At 34.2% G+C, this 14,720-nt stretch overlaps 1 protein-coding gene and 1 long non-coding RNA gene across 2 annotated transcripts in view; one reads left to right on the top strand and one right to left on the bottom strand.

Moving 5' to 3' along the window:
- Window positions 1-14,720, top strand: part of LOC149476629 (uncharacterized) — a 444,465-nt gene that overhangs the window by 155,889 nt on the left and 273,856 nt on the right. The gene's annotated exons all lie outside the window — the stretch shown is intronic.
- LOC149476635 (tyrosine-protein kinase-like otk) overlaps window positions 1-14,720 on the bottom strand; it is a 65,153-nt gene that overhangs the window by 6,759 nt on the left and 43,674 nt on the right. The window contains exons 3-9 of the mRNA XM_089711902.1: window positions 4,866-4,931; window positions 4,577-4,692; window positions 3,777-3,927; window positions 3,124-3,267; window positions 2,081-2,126; window positions 1,289-1,419; window positions 328-471 (exon numbers count right to left, since the gene is read on the bottom strand). Of these exons, the coding sequence (XP_089568028.1) occupies window positions 328-471; window positions 1,289-1,419; window positions 2,081-2,126; window positions 3,124-3,267; window positions 3,777-3,927; window positions 4,577-4,692; window positions 4,866-4,931 (798 nt within the window). The remainder of the gene's footprint in view (window positions 1-327; window positions 472-1,288; window positions 1,420-2,080; window positions 2,127-3,123; window positions 3,268-3,776; window positions 3,928-4,576; window positions 4,693-4,865; window positions 4,932-14,720) is intronic.

Here is a 14,720-nt window from a genome sequence, read left to right as displayed (position 1 = left end):
TACATTTTGAACATTACTGTAACGAAATAAGGTGCTATTTCCAATGAATGTTTTATACAAAACACTTCGGACACTTTTGACAATATTTTTATAGACGATTGTGTTATAGTGCGTCAAAGATTTATTATTTTTGTATTCAACCAGAAGAAGTTGCAGTTGCTGTAATAAGCATTAGAATTAATACTTGTAGTAGACCGGTCTACTCATCCTGCTGCCGTCTCTTGAGCCGTCTTCTCCTGCAGTAGACCATCAGAGCCAACACTAGCACCATATATGCTCTAGAACAAATTTTCCAGTAGAAAACCACCAGAAGACCGGTCTACTCACCCCGCTGCCGTCTCTTGAGCCGTCTTCTCCTGCAGTAGACCATCAGAGCCAACACTAGCACCATGTATGCTGCAGCCACTGATATGGAGACGAGAACCGCTTTGCCGGCCACTCCTGTCGATTCTTGTGGGGGGAGGTCGTTTTCTGGGGAAATTTATGAAAAATCTTAGTGTATACGTATATTTATTTATGGGTAAGCATGTGTTTTTTTAACGTGATAACGTTTTTAAAATCGTTTTAGTCGGGTGACATGTTCAGAAACTTGTGTCACACCAAAACCTCACGAGCGCGATCGCAGGTATAACGAGAGAGAGACGGACCGATCTCCCGTCTCATCTCGAGCGCTGCCACCAATAAGACGTTATCACGTAAACATCTCGATCGTAAACCTACTTTACAAACAACCAATTTTTTTAAGTAAATCATATTATGTTTGTAGAAAAGTATTTTTTAATTAACAATATTATATTCAGTGATAATTGTTTTTATTTTAGATCAGTAGACTTTAATGGTGTTACCACAAAACAATTTAAACACAGTCCAACTTTAAACCAGGGATCTGTCACTTTAATAGTTGTCTATGTGAAATGCGACAAAACCAGATTAAAGAGAACCCGCGCTTAAAGATAAACCCTGTCTAAAGTTTTTTTTGTGGTGAGAGAGTGAGGTTTTTATTTCTATGTGAATTTAGAGACAAAAATTAAAAACTTTTATTTGATAGACAAATACTATTGAGCAAGCTAAATTCCTGAATACATAAGAGCTTATTTAATATCTATTGATGATTTAATATCTAACTAGATATTTATTTAAAGCACTAAGTTATCAAAATATTATAAAAATTTAAAATAACAGTTATAAATTGACCATGAAGTGAGATTTGCTGTTAAATTTCATAGGTATAGGGTAGGTACTATAACTTAGAACTTGAAAAAATCCCCCTAACTTTAACATAACTTACCTGTATGAACAATAAGCTCCAATTCAGCTCTAGACAATCCCGCGGCGCTGCCCGCGGTACATCCGTATCGGTACGCGTCTTGTTCCGTCACATTACGTATTAGTAACGTACCGTTCGTTAGGAGGAGTATTCTAGGAAATAAGATTATGTATATGTGAGAGAATTGTAACAGAGTAGTTATTTTGTGGCTATACCTTCCTATTACAATGTACTCTATGATGTACAACATAGTGTCGATATTGAATTGATATGAAATGCATGGGGTTACGGGCCATGCTATGGTTTATATTCCTTGAGTCAGTAGCTCGATGATATAGTCTCGGTACTACCATCGACCGCGCAGGGTGTGCGCACTGAGACATTATTTAGTATTATTTAACATATCTACCTAATTTTAATTAATTATGGAGAGTTATTTAAATTCTCCGACATATAAATTGATTTTTTTTGGTTGAAGGTATTTGGATGTGAAAGCAGATTTTCGTCCGCCTAGTAAAAGAAAATTCCTATGGAATTGAGATATTTGACGGTAAAAAATAGTCGATACAAAAATAATAGATACTATAAAATCGCTCTTTTGCCAATTGTACACTTTCAATTAATAATATTTATTACTATAGTAAGGATTGTGACACAATGAACAAAGTTCTGTTAAACAGCTTTACCGTTTATTATGATATTTTTTATTAGGAAGAAATAATCATCATAGGAAAAAAGGTGAATCTTGGAAAATAATATTAATACATATAATGTTTTAGACTTCATAGCAGTAGGGTTATTTTAGAAACTCACCGTGCGGTGGATGCATTTGTTCCATTTTCTACCTCAACGTCCTCATCTGAAATTGTTAAATATTAATAAATTAAATTGAATTGAAAACAACAAAATATATTTAAATATCATATTATGTATTTATATTATGTCCATGTTTTTACACTCATAAAAGGCTTTTTCCAAATAAGTCGTTCTAAATAAATGTTTGCGTTGCTGCAGATTCATACGGATTTGATACAGATTCAGATATCGATAAATATACTGTTGTCACCTATACGCCCGTTTACCTGTAGCCCTATGGCTACAGGTAAACGGGCGTATAGATAGCCGGAGTGAGTATCACTCTGGCTACTCAATATGGTCCTGTTCCTGTGATATTCAAAATTCTGTTTTAATAAATATTTATCAGCATACCTCTTAAGTAAACAAAAAAATATTTAAACATATCAAAGCACATTATTTAAACATATTAAAGCACATTGTACGCAATATATTCTGGTTATGGCTTCGATGTATATTTTTATCAACCGTATTTATATATTTATTAACACGATATGTATATTTATTTTTAAAATAGATATTACTATTTATTTTTTTATTTATTATATTATTTATTCTTTTTATATTTATTTATTTATTAGATATATATATACCTTTATTGAATTAGATCTAACACCACACCTAGACACCTAATTATAAAAAACGATCTTAGCATTAGATCGTTTTTTATAATTAGGTGTCGCTGAAAATCAGCTCTATGCTTTTCATTGTAAAATGCTGAGCGGCAATCCTTTTAGCATGTAGGTTGTTAGATTAAGTAGATTGTAAGTACATAAATTGTTAACTTTTAATATTGCCTACCTGTTAATAAAGAGTTTATTATTATTATTTTTTTATTTTTTTATATGTTGTCACCTATACGCACGTATACCTGTAGCCATAGAACTTTACCACATATACTCTTAAGTGATAAATCCGCCTTCTGTGCTGTTTTTCTTTTAGAATAAGTTTTGTTTGTATTCTGGCAGCACAATAAATAGTTTAAATAAATAAATACTTACTCTGGCTACTCAATATGGTCCTGTTCCTGTCCCAGTGAACAGTTGGCGGCGGGTCGCCTATGGCGCGACAGTTGAGCGATATGTTGTCGCCTATACGCACGTGAATCTGTTGCCCGTTCGACGGTTCTAGAACTCGCGGGGCCACTGGGAATGAATTAAATCAATTAATTTATCATATAAATATCTTGTTTGAATAGTATGTATGGGAGAGATATGATTTTAAATTTGTGCACTTGGGACAAAAAATTGTGCATCGATTGAGCTAGAATTTTGAAACGATATACAATACAAAGTAAGGCAAAGTCTAAAGTCTAAACAAATAAAACATATAATATAGCGAAGACTTCATTTTTTACTCTTTGAAAGCAATTTTTAAGCTATTGCATAGCTTCTATCGCGGGCCTTGAGCGCGGGGACCGAATCGAGAAATTTCATAACGAAAAAACCTCACGCTCCCCACTCCGACGGGCGGAGGTGTGGCTTGAAGGCATAGCATGCAATAGCTTTACCGCGGCAGTCCCCGAGTGCCACACGTCTTTTTCTTTAATTAAGTTTTTCCATAAACTTCTCGTCTCCTATTTTTTCTTTATTTATTTAGAGATTCCACTATGAGCGTGCCGTTCGATGACGTCACTCCATTCATACATACATACCAACAACATCCACACTGATCTTGGCCGCAATAGACTTCTCGCCATCCACCGCCTTGCAAGTGTACTGTCCCGCGTGTTCCCGCTTCGCTTCCGCTATGAGGAGCGTGCCGTTCGATGACGTCACGCCTTCGGGAAGCGCGTCTGAGTCGTTCTGAAATTATTTTTCTAGTTTATCTACTGCTTCTTCTTTTTTTCTACTACTGATTCAGATTTTTTGATGAGCTTTAGTTGCTTTGTTGGTTAAGGTATTTCTTTGAATTTCAAAATGACATTTGACATATTGTTAGTATGCTTGTATTATTAACTAGCTTTCCATCCGCGGCTTCGCCCGCGTTTTCAAAGAAAAACCCGCATAGTTCCCGTTCCCGTGGGATTTCCGGGATAAAACCTATCCTTCTATGGTATGGTAATTAATCCAAGGTACCCTCTATATGTGTGCTAAATTTCATTGTAATCGGTTCAGTAGTATTTGCGTGAAAGAGTAACAAACACACACACACACACACATCCTCACAAACTTTCACATTTATAATATTAGTAGGATGGCAATTCAGGTATGAAAGATCGTAAGTCGGTTGTCAAACTCTTTTAGTCTTTTGTCCTCTTCTTTGCGCTTTTAAATTTAAACGCATTTAAACATTTATTTTAATCAGTAACTTTTTTACAAATAATAGGCGTGTTGTTATAAGATTCTACTGGACTATAAGTTACTTCTGCCATTTCTCATATTGTTTTTGGAGTATTCCTTCATATATTCCGATACAGATGCTTATTTATAATTAGTAGCTTAGTTCTCTTACCAAAAACCATTGTACCGTGGGAGCCACACCACCAGCCACCTTACAGTGAATCTTGCCAACTCCGTTTAACTCTAATTTCTTGTTATATGGCGCTGGTTCGAAGTGAAGCTCGCCATCTGATGATGAAAAATTGTTACACTAAATTTTTTTCCAACCCCGATAAAGAAGTTTCACTTCAATAATTTTATCTTTAATGATATTATCGACAAAGTAAGCTATTAACTCCTTCTAGCTTCTTTTTAATCATGGACAATACAAGCATACAGAAGAAAACATAAATTTAACATACCAGTAGCCGCGCGATGTGTTCTCGTCTTATGAACATGTATCTTATGAGCCAAATGATGAGCTGCATCTGCAAAAAAAAAACCGGTTTAATTTCATATTTACTAATTTTATAAAGCTGAAGAGTTTGTTTCTTCGGTTGAACGCGTTAATCTCAGGAACTACGGGTCCGATTTGAAAAATGATTTCAGTGTTTGATAGACCATTTATCGAGGAAGGCTATAAGCTATATACCATCACGCTAAGGCCAATAGGAGAGTTGCAATGGGGGTAAAACAACGGGGCCCTGCGTAAAACATATTATGTCTTCAAGAGGAGAGTGAGGTACATTCTAGGGAAACGCGCTCTATCTAAGTATCTAGGCCACATCTCAGCTTACCATCAGGCGAGATTGTGGCCAAGCGCTCCCCTATTGTACAATGAACAAAAAAAAAGTTGAAGAGTTTCAAAGAGTACTATCAGGTTCAGGTATCATCACTAAAGGTTCGTTTTTTTTTGTATTTCAAAGCTTAGCATCTAGCTATTTCTTTTGAATAAATAAAAAAATATTTCCGGACAATTTTCACACACGGCACGATCTGATCCCATACTAAGCTTTCGCTTATGTTATGGAAATCAGATGGCTGATAAACATACATAAATATAAATAAATAACTTATATAGAAAATTAACACCCAGACACAGAGCAAACATCTATGTTCATCACACAAATATTTGCCCCGGGTGGGAATCGAACCCACGACCAGTGACTTGGAAGATAAAATTGAAGCGTAGCGAAACAAAATATATTCCTAGAGTTCCTAGACATGTACATTATCACAAAAGTTTCGTTCTAGACAATCTCGGGAACGAAAAAACTACCTCGCAAGTTTCAATAAAACAAATACCAAAATAGACCCAGTACACACGGACAAACGGTTAAACAACCGGCCAGTGTAAACCGGGCCTAATGTAATTGATAAACACACACTGTCGGTGATTTCAAAGGATCTATTCTTGGAGTGAAGATCTTCTTTTATCTTTACTTAAATAAACTTGCTGCTCCCGGTTTCAACTGGTAAGGATCGATTTTAACCGATTGTGTTGTGGAGGGTTATGTTTTACTAGCATGTAGATTGTAGGTGTCTCTGTAGCGTTTAACGTTAACGTTAAACTATTTCGTTATTTAGTTGACATTTTATCTTCAGATGTATCGCTGGATTTATCATATTTTTTATTGAAGTGAAACTTCTTTATCGGGGTTGGATAAAAATTTAGTGTATCTAACATTTTTTCGTTACGCGCCATCTTTTTCTTATCCCTACCACGCGTGATTCGACGTACTTCTGTAAATGATGCATATAGTAAATTATTTTTTGAAAAAATAAGGTCATAAAGAAGTTTCACTTCTTACGTGTGTACACGTAAGAAGTGAAACTTCACACACGCACACATTTTTTTTTAATCTTAGAAAGTGATATAGTATAACGGCGGATACGGCGGACTTATCATTTAAACATAATTTTTAGGCTATAATTCTCTTTACGAAAACGTCTATAGGCTATAGGGGGTTATAAGGGGTTGTCTTAACGCAGAATAACTTCGATTGTGGAATAATGACAAAGCTATATACGTCATTAATTAAGTAAGTATGTCTTCACTTTCCCATACTGAAAAAATAATTCTGGTTTAATCTACTTTTTTTGTAATTTTGCTGCATCATCATCATCACCACCCGCATTATCAGCCTACAAGGGCTCTACAAATGACCATACATACATAAATATTATGTACTAGCCTTCCACCCAAAGCATCGCCCGCGCAGTCAAAGAAAAACCCGCATAGTTCCCGTTCCCGTGGGATTTCCGGGATAAAACCTATGCTATGTCCTTTCTCGGGTATCAAAATATCTCTATACCAAATTTCATGCAAATTGGTTCAGTAGGTAAGGCGTGATTGAGTAACAGACAGACAGACAGAGTTACTTTCGCATTTATAATATTAAGTATGGATTTTGTACCTACTATGGACGAAGTTATATAAATCTTCAGTTTAGTCTCTCATCGCTAACTTAATAACAAAGTGTGAATGCTGATATGAGCGCGATAGCTGAACACAAACAGATGCGGTTCGGCGGTTCGTTCAAAGAGTTCCCAGTGAATGACCACACGTCTTCTAATTGCAGGACAAATAAATAATTATTTATAATTAAAATTGTAGTCATATTATGAAGATTCGTATAATTGGAAATGATAACGTATGTAATGGTTGTTTGCTTATTAGTTATTAAGTACATAAATTGAAATCACTACATAGTATAAAACAAAGTCGCTTTCTCTGTCCCTATGTATGCTTAAATCTTTAAAACTGCGCAACGTATTTTGATGAGGTTTTTTGACGTGACAACGTCTTATAATTCGATAGCCGGCTGCACGCACGAAAAAACATGACTCATGCGGCGTTACCTCGCGCTCTGAGGCGTTCCTTAAGGCTTGAAGTGCAAGCGAGAGCGCGGAACGAGCGACAAAGAAGCACAATCGGACGTTGTCACGTTCAAATATCGTCAGTAAACCGACTTTACAGACAACCAATTTTTTTTTAATAAATAGAGTGATTCACGAGGAAGGTTTTAGTATATAATTTATTAGGTTTTAGACAAAATCTGTTGAAAACTGTATATTGAAATTGTGCAATTGTGATAATCGCGTATTAAATTCTTGAAAGTATTCACTTTAAATTCATTGTCCTGTACATTCATTTTAAATGGATAGGATAATGTTTTCTTGAGTCAATTACGTTAACCATTACGTGTGCATTACTAAAATTATTTTCTACCTTAACGTTCTCAACAATTTTGTAGTTCAGTAGCTCTACTATGAGTTTACGCACACGATACTCGCATGAGTTCAAATTTTGACATATGTCTTAGTTTATAACTATTCGACGATAGATACGTCATTCACGGTAAATAATCTCGTGAGTCGTGAAAGTTAAGTGAACTATTCACGTTTACTATTGTATTTACGTCAGACGATTTAACTATGTCAACTCATGGTAGAGGTACTGAACAAAGTTGTATGAACTGCTTAATTTATTGCTGCTAAACGCAGTAACCCCACAGCATCTTCTATTCTCCATTTCGATTGTTTTCGCATGCCAACAATCATTCACAATACAATATTATTGTATAACAAACTAAAAATCTACCATCATACAAATACAGTATAAAACTATTGCATAAATACAATTCACTATAAAAAACGTAGCTTATTCCGCTATTGTTATCCACAATAAACAAACAATGAATTAATCTCACCATCGCGATGTTAACATGAGATTCTATTATAGTGGAAGGCATTTTTCTTGAATAGAAGTTTCCGTAAAGGTTAGTTACTGGGGCACATTGTGCCGGGGTCTAGGCTCCAACAATGGCGCAATTAACGACCCCAGTGTAGCCCGGAGCTAGGTAACTGTCGCATATTTTTATTCAGTTAACGGTGTATGAGTTTTTTCTTATCGGTGTTGTTTTATTTTAGACTAGCTGTGCTGCGCAGTTTCACCCGCATTGCTCTGCTCCCGTTGGTCTTAGCGTGATGATATACAAATTATACATATATAGCCTACTATAACCTTCCTCGATAAATGGGCTATCTAACATCGAAAGAATTTTTCAAATCGGACCAGTAGTTCCTGAGATTAGCCCGTTCAAACAAACTCGGCAGCTTTATAGTATTAGTATAGATCCTATTTTATCTAGGTTTAGCTTGATTGGATAGCGAATTAAAGATTATTAAGGAGCTAATGTGTATATCAAAGATTTGAATTAATTCGGAATTATTTATACGATTAAGGACATTTACTCGTGTTCACACATTTATTCGTGTTCCAAAAGTGTGGTAGGCAATGAGTGGACGATCAACGAGTGGAAATTACGAAAGTGTTAAAAATATCCGAAAAAATAAACACTCAGGGACAGTTTTAATAATATACCATGCAACCTTACGAGAAAAGTCCCACAAAACTGCAAAAAAATGCCAATTTTACAGACACCCTACACGCCTGATGAACATCAGTCAGTATTGAACCCAAGATCGTCAATTATCACCCGATCACTGCTCATTATACGAGAAAAAGACAAATATTTGTGTTCCCACCACAAATAGCTTTAACTTTTAAGCTTCCTATGAGGTTATTTTTTTTTATAAAAAAGCTTGCAAATGGACTGCTCGGTCACCCGGTAGCGATCACCATTGTCCACGAGCCTTCACAAGTTTCCTTGTGAAGGTGTTGCCGGCCTTTTAAGAATGCAGGAGGATAAAAAGATTGCGGAGGAAGGAAGGTGGAATTCCTTTGACTTGACAAAAAAAACAGTCCCAAAAAGTCCCCCAAAATGCCAAACGTATGGATACCGTTCAAGCCTGGTAAATATCAGTCAGTATCGAACCCACGACCGTCAATTATCACCCGATCACTGCTCAGTTGTCGAGAGACAGGCAAATATTTGTGTTTCAACCGCTTCTAGCTTTTAGTTAAAAGTTCGTTTGTATGTTCGTTTATAGCGTAGAAACTGTGAAAATTGTAATTATCGATTGATTTTGAACATATACCACAGAAATATGAATACTTATACCAAGTAATATATAAAATTTGTTATAATTTAGCTTATAAAAAAATTGGCTACAAAATGCTTCAAAAGGCCTTCTGAAAATGTGGTTAAAAATATGTTTATTAATTTACAGGAGCTTTTAGTTACGAAAGAAAAATTGTGTGATGCAATAAAAATGTTCTTTGTTTATGGCCCCACCCAATAACAATAAAAATGTTGGTTCTTAAATGTTTGTGTGTACCTACTATGAATCAAAATTTGTATATTTGTCGCTCTATCTGTCTATCACATAAAAACTACTGACCGATCTCGATTTTATATAATATATTATACCGAAAATGTTAAGTTTATACCTACTAAGGAAGTGCGATAGGATAATCTTTATAATTTATAACACAATTTGGTCCTATACAAACAAAATATATTTTCTATTTGTAAAGGATATTAAAAATGGGTCAATAAATATTATCAAAGCATAATATAAATTTTGATAGCACGGTTATTGACCGCCAAATTAATACAGTTCCAAGCTAGCAAAAAAAAAAAAACCATTTCTACGCGTCTATCTATCTGTCTGTGATAAACCCAAAAACTACTGCACCAATTTTCATTCAGTTTTCACTAAGGGATAGCGTAGTTCTCGAGAATTCTTTTAGTACCTATCTATATAAAAAGTTGTAGAAAACGCGGGCGTATCCGCAGGCGGAAAGCTAGTTAATAAATAAGTCATACATGCTCTGCTTTTTCAGTGCCTTTCAAAAACCACTTATAAAAATAACTATGATCATTAAAACAGTTTCTACAAAGCCACAGAGAAACATTTTATATACTTAAATAAAATAATTTCCAGTCGCAAAATGTGAATAAACGACCTAGATATAACTAAGAAACTTATTTTGTTAGTTTTGTATGTGAAAATAAATAAAATAACTTATTTAAGTAATTAAATAAGTTATTTTATAACTTACTTTATATTTATATTAATAAGTTACTTTTAACTGTAAAGTTACATATACTATAGAAACTCTTTAGAATTTAAAATCATAATAAATTTAAAACAGCATCATATAATCTTGTGAAAATGTCTATAATAATTAATAATTATTAATAAACCTTTTAATTGGTACCTTAAGTTATTATACACATAATGAAACAAAAATTATTAGCACTACTTAGATACATTAAGTTATTCATAACATTTGTCAATGAAAATTTTAATTACATAGGCATGTGATACATATAATTTTTCTCTTCTATTAACTTTTATTTTAAATCGATAAAAGAAAAATGTTTACAAATTTAATTAATACATTTTTCAACATGTGGTCCATTTATTATCTTTTTGTTTCCATACATTTTTCCATATTGCATTTCTACAAGGATTAGGTAATTTCAGCTGCAGATTCATGTTGCATGAATGAATTTGAAAGAATCAATAGTAATAAATTTGAACGTATCAACGTACAATCTGCTTAAAACCGAAAACTAGATCCTATACTATATTATATTTATATTATATTTTGTATCTATCCTATATATATTATATTTTGTATAGGTACCTCTATTATAAAATCTACAATGCAATTTTAAACATTTGCATATTGCTACATACAGACCTGACATGTCACGAAAAACATTCCTTTGGCTCCTAGCGCCACGCGGCGACTTGTGGTACTAAATAATGGCGGCGTTGCCATGGTGACGCGGTCGTAAAATTTTATGGCGCGCAACCCCCTAGTGAAATTCGCTTTGGAAACGTTACGTCTAGCTATTTTATTAGATTAGAGTCAAGCGCGGATCCAGGGGGGGGGTCACGGGGTCATGACCCCCCCCTGGGCTAGGTCCACGACCTAAGTGGACCACTAATTTAATATTAACTTTTTTAAATTAACAAATTAATACTGTTCAATATGATGCTTTTTATTGAATTTTGAGACATAAAAGTAATAATATAGAACAATGAAATCAATTACAAACGGTAACGGAAGAGAATATAACAAAAATTATAGAAAAAATTTATTAGGGTCGACCTGTGGTCGTAATTTAAGGACAAATAACATGCAAATAACAGGTATTTCGATTTAAAAAAAAACTATAACTGCGGAATAAAGTGTAATGGTAAAGTTGTATGTAATTAATTTTTTTTCTACAACTTTTGCTGTTACACTTTTCACACAAAACCTCAAATATCGAAATATCCCAGTTCGTGGAGACATAAAATAGCAAAATTTTTTTTCAGATGAACACTATAAAATACATTCAAATTACAACAAAAACCGGCCAAGTGCGCGTCGGACTCGCGCACCGAGGACTCATAACATATTTTTCATTAAACAAACATATTTTTTCATTATGTTGTATCTTACAATTTTGTTTAAAGGATTTTTTTCTTAATCTGTGCTTGTAAGTTTTTAAGTCGTTGCTTTTAACCAAATTTCAAGACTGTGTTCACGGGAAGTACCTTGTAGGTTTTGATTGATGATTCCCTTGCAAGTAGTTGCGAATTACAGAATATGCGGCTCTAATTGCTTTTTCTTCAGATTGCGTTGACATAGAATTTGAATTAAATAACAGATTTAAGTTATTATAGACCTGAGTTATGATGTGAATATCAATTAAATACATGTAGACGTTCATGAGTAAAGGGATTGTAAGTTTAAAATTATTTAAAAATATATTATTATTTAATTTAATTAAATAATTAGGGTTTTCGCATTTATTACTACATCTGTGCTATAACACGATACTTTTTACTCAATTTCAAGACTGTGTTTACGGGACAGGGTGCTCCCTGCAGGGAATCAAAACTCAAAACCTACAGGGTACTTTCCGTAAACTCAGAATCTTGAAATTCGGTACAAAGCAACATCTTATAGTACAGATACAGGAATAATTGCAAAAAATATATTTTTTTTCAAGTTTGTCTGCCTGTGAAGACCCTTTTTCTCAGGAACGCGTGGAGGTATCAATCTGAAATTCATACCGAATACTCAAATTTACGGTTCCTTATAGCTGTGAAAAAATCAAACTTATAAGCCAACGCAATCAAAAGATACAGCCATTTATGCCGTAAATTATCGCAAATTTCGACATTCGTCGTCGTCGTCGTCGTGTCAGCCGTGGGACGTCCACTGCTGGACAAAGGCCTCCCTCAGGGTTTTCCACCACGCCCGGTCACCGGCGGCCATCCATCCAGCGGCTCCCTGTCACTCGGACCAGGTCGTCTGTCCATCTTGTGGGTGGACGTCCCACGCTCCGTCGTCCAGTACGTGGTCTCCATTCAAGAACCTTTCTGCCCCAACGGCCTCATTCATTGCCACTTCAACGTGCTAATTTCGACATTATCGCAAGGGAATCAAAATCTATAGGTATTGTACAACTTCCTGTGAACACAGGGTTCTGAAATTTGGTTAAAAGCAATGTCAGCACAGATGGAGGAAAAATTGCTAAAACATACATTTCATGCTTATCATTTATCAACATTCGCAAGTGTTGCCAGGAATCAAAACCTACAGGGTACTTCCCGTGAACACAGAATCTTGATATTTAATCTTTATTTAATAGAAACTTACGTCTTATAGCACAGATAAAGGAAAAATCGCAAAAAGCATAAATTTAATATTGAAACCACTGAAACATATAAAAATGTTTGTACGGAACTCTTGGTTCGCCAATCCGACTCGCACTTGACCATTTTTTTTTAAATCTACGTATCAATTAAATTATCAAAATATAGCTTTTGAAAATTGACCACGTCTATGTGACCCCCCCCCTGGCACTAAAGCTGGATCCGCCCTTGATTAGAGTGTTACTTGAGATTTCAAATATTTGACTTGATACTGTTAGCGTCCAATGGATACAGGAAAATCGTAACTTTTGGTATTTTACGCTGCAGTATTGCTGTATGAAAAAATCATACCTTGTGAATGTGCGTTCAATACACTGCAGCAATGAACAACGATGTATTTCAACATAAAATTGTAGTTTATGTTCTATGTAAAAAAAACATAAATTCGGTCATTATTACCATGTATTCTACATCAATGATTTTCTCTAGAATGTAGACTTGTCCTAGTACATAACTCGCAACTATTTTTACTAAGTTACAATAATTAATTGAAGTGAAACTTCTTTATCGGGGTTGGAAAAAAAATTAGTGTAACATTTTTCCGTTACACGCCATCTTGTTTTTATCCCTACCACGCGTGATTGACGTATTTCTGTAAAGTTGCATATAGTAAATTATTTTTTGAAAAATAAGGTCATAAAGAAGTTTCACTTCTTACGTGTGTACACTAGTACACGCACAAATTTTTTTTTGAAGTTATTAGCCTGATTCAATTAAAATTTTATATTAATATATAAAATTGTACAGCTACCTAATGGTAGCTGTAGGTAGGTACGATCTGTTCTCAAAATTACCTTGATACATAAAAAAAATAATTTCAAGTACTTATATCATAATTTTTTTCAAGAACTGTGACATGAGCATTTCATATAAATACAGATATTGTATTACAAATCACAAGAAAGCATTTCTCAGAACGAAGAATTCTGGATGCCTTAGAATCAATTAAAATACCATTGCATAAGTATTGGCAAAGCTAACCGGTCTGGATGACCATCGTTATATTTTACTTACTTCTTGCTAAGGACTGTTGAGAACTCTTCAAAATCTTTGTCAACGGTTTATTTGACTTTTTATAGAAATAACAATGTGGTATTTGTGTGGGAATTGATCCAATATTATGGTGTAAAAAATTTGATTAGAAATATACTTGTTACGTTGGGAAATACGATTTTCTATCTTTTTAGATATAGTAAACCTATCTAAAAAAAGATTTTTCCTGGTGTGTGAATATAATTAAGAAAATGACTAGCCTTTCATCATGCTTTCATCACACTCTGTCTTATGTCCATTGACGCTTACAATTTCTGGAGCCTTTATATTGTATGAATTACCTCGTACAAATTTCAGAAAATAAATATGTTCCGTCGACAAAGCAAAACTGAAAGAGGTGAAAATCCTTTTTCAAAATCGTTCGTTCACTTATACCTCGAAGTTATACATAAAAGTCGTCATACATCTATCTATCCAAACAATTTATTGAAAATTTTCAATCAAACCCGTAGAATTTTAGTTCATTATGTAAATCATATTACCCTGGTTATATACATATCTTTACCCGAGGGAAATAATTCCCTAGTTGTAACTATAGCGTGCTTCGAACTATAAATGAAAATAAGTCGTTAAATTTTTTACGACTGCACTAA

Source organism: Colias philodice, chromosome 27 (genome assembly GCF_061535455.1).
Source record: "Colias philodice isolate Cphi_HAF_F1 chromosome 27, ilColPhil1 Martin Lab GWU primary, whole genome shotgun sequence".
Classification (NCBI taxonomy): domain Eukaryota; kingdom Metazoa; phylum Arthropoda; class Insecta; order Lepidoptera; family Pieridae; genus Colias; species Colias philodice.
The sequence above is the reverse complement of the archived record's forward strand: the minus strand, read 5'-3'. Positions and strand labels throughout refer to the sequence as shown.